The sequence below is a fragment of the Bison bison genome, unplaced genomic scaffold (genome assembly GCF_000754665.1).
Source record: "Bison bison bison isolate TAMUID 2011002044 unplaced genomic scaffold, Bison_UMD1.0 scf7180017859671, whole genome shotgun sequence".
Lineage (NCBI taxonomy): Eukaryota > Metazoa > Chordata > Mammalia > Artiodactyla > Bovidae > Bison > Bison bison.
This window is the reverse complement of record NW_011490243.1, coordinates 1-767: the sequence shown is the minus strand read 5'-3', so window position 1 is coordinate 767 and position 767 is coordinate 1. Positions and strand designations below refer to the sequence as shown.

Sequence of the window (767 nt, the reverse complement as noted above, 5' to 3'; positions counted from 1 at the left end):
TCGCCAAAGTAGTTTGCGGCTGCGGCTGCAGCTGCTTCCCCGGGCTCAGGTGAGGACCGAGTTTCATCTTCCACTCCGTTTAAAACCTCTGAGATCAGGGTAGGCTCCACATCTGGAAAAAGAGGAAAGCAAAAGGGAGAGACTGGGGCAGGCGGGCTTGGAGCCCACGGTGCGCGGGCTGGAGGGGGTCGGGGCCGTGTTGGAGGAGGAGCTGCTATGCAGTATCCCGTCCACCCGCCCTTCCCAGGGAAACTTCCTTTTCTGGGATTTGCTGAAGCACCTGCCATCGCCGTCTAGGCACTAACCATGCAGTTCGTCCTCGCCGATTCCCAAGTTGTGGAATCCTATGTCAAAGTGGCTGCTGTCCATGCTTTGCTGTCGATGAAAGACTGCGCTTCTGCAGACTCTGCGCTGGGGGTGAGGCGATCCGAGGATCTGGGCTCGAGTTGGGACCAGCGGTCTCGAGCTGTGCTCTTCTGGCGCCGGGACCTCTTCTGGCGCAGATGCTGGGGCTTGCGCGCCTTATATAGCGGTTTTGTTGCCTTCCGCGAGTTCAAAATGTACCCGCTGGAGTCAGACGCCCCCTAGTAGGTTTCACGTTGCCTCTCGTGGGGGTAGGTGTGGCCCCACGGGTCTGCGGTTGGGGCCAGGGCGTGGAAGTAAAGTAGGGCGAGTGCACGTGAGAGTGGTGCTGGTAGTGGATACTCTTGTTCGGGGAACCATGACTCCAACTTGTAGTTTAATCGACTGCTTCCAACTTGGACGAA

General features: G+C 58.4%; 1 protein-coding gene across 1 annotated transcript in view; it reads right to left on the bottom strand.

Annotated features, from left to right (window-relative positions):
* Positions 1-369, bottom strand: part of LOC104982039 (homeobox protein ESX1-like) — a 5,415-nt gene extending 5,046 nt beyond the window's left edge. The window contains exons 1-2 of the mRNA XM_010831350.1: positions 306-369; positions 5-112 (exon numbers count right to left, since the gene is read on the bottom strand). Coding sequence (XP_010829652.1) covers positions 5-112; positions 306-369 — 172 coding nt within the window. The remainder of the gene's footprint in view (positions 1-4; positions 113-305) is intronic.
* Between the last annotated feature and the right edge of the window lie 398 nt (positions 370-767).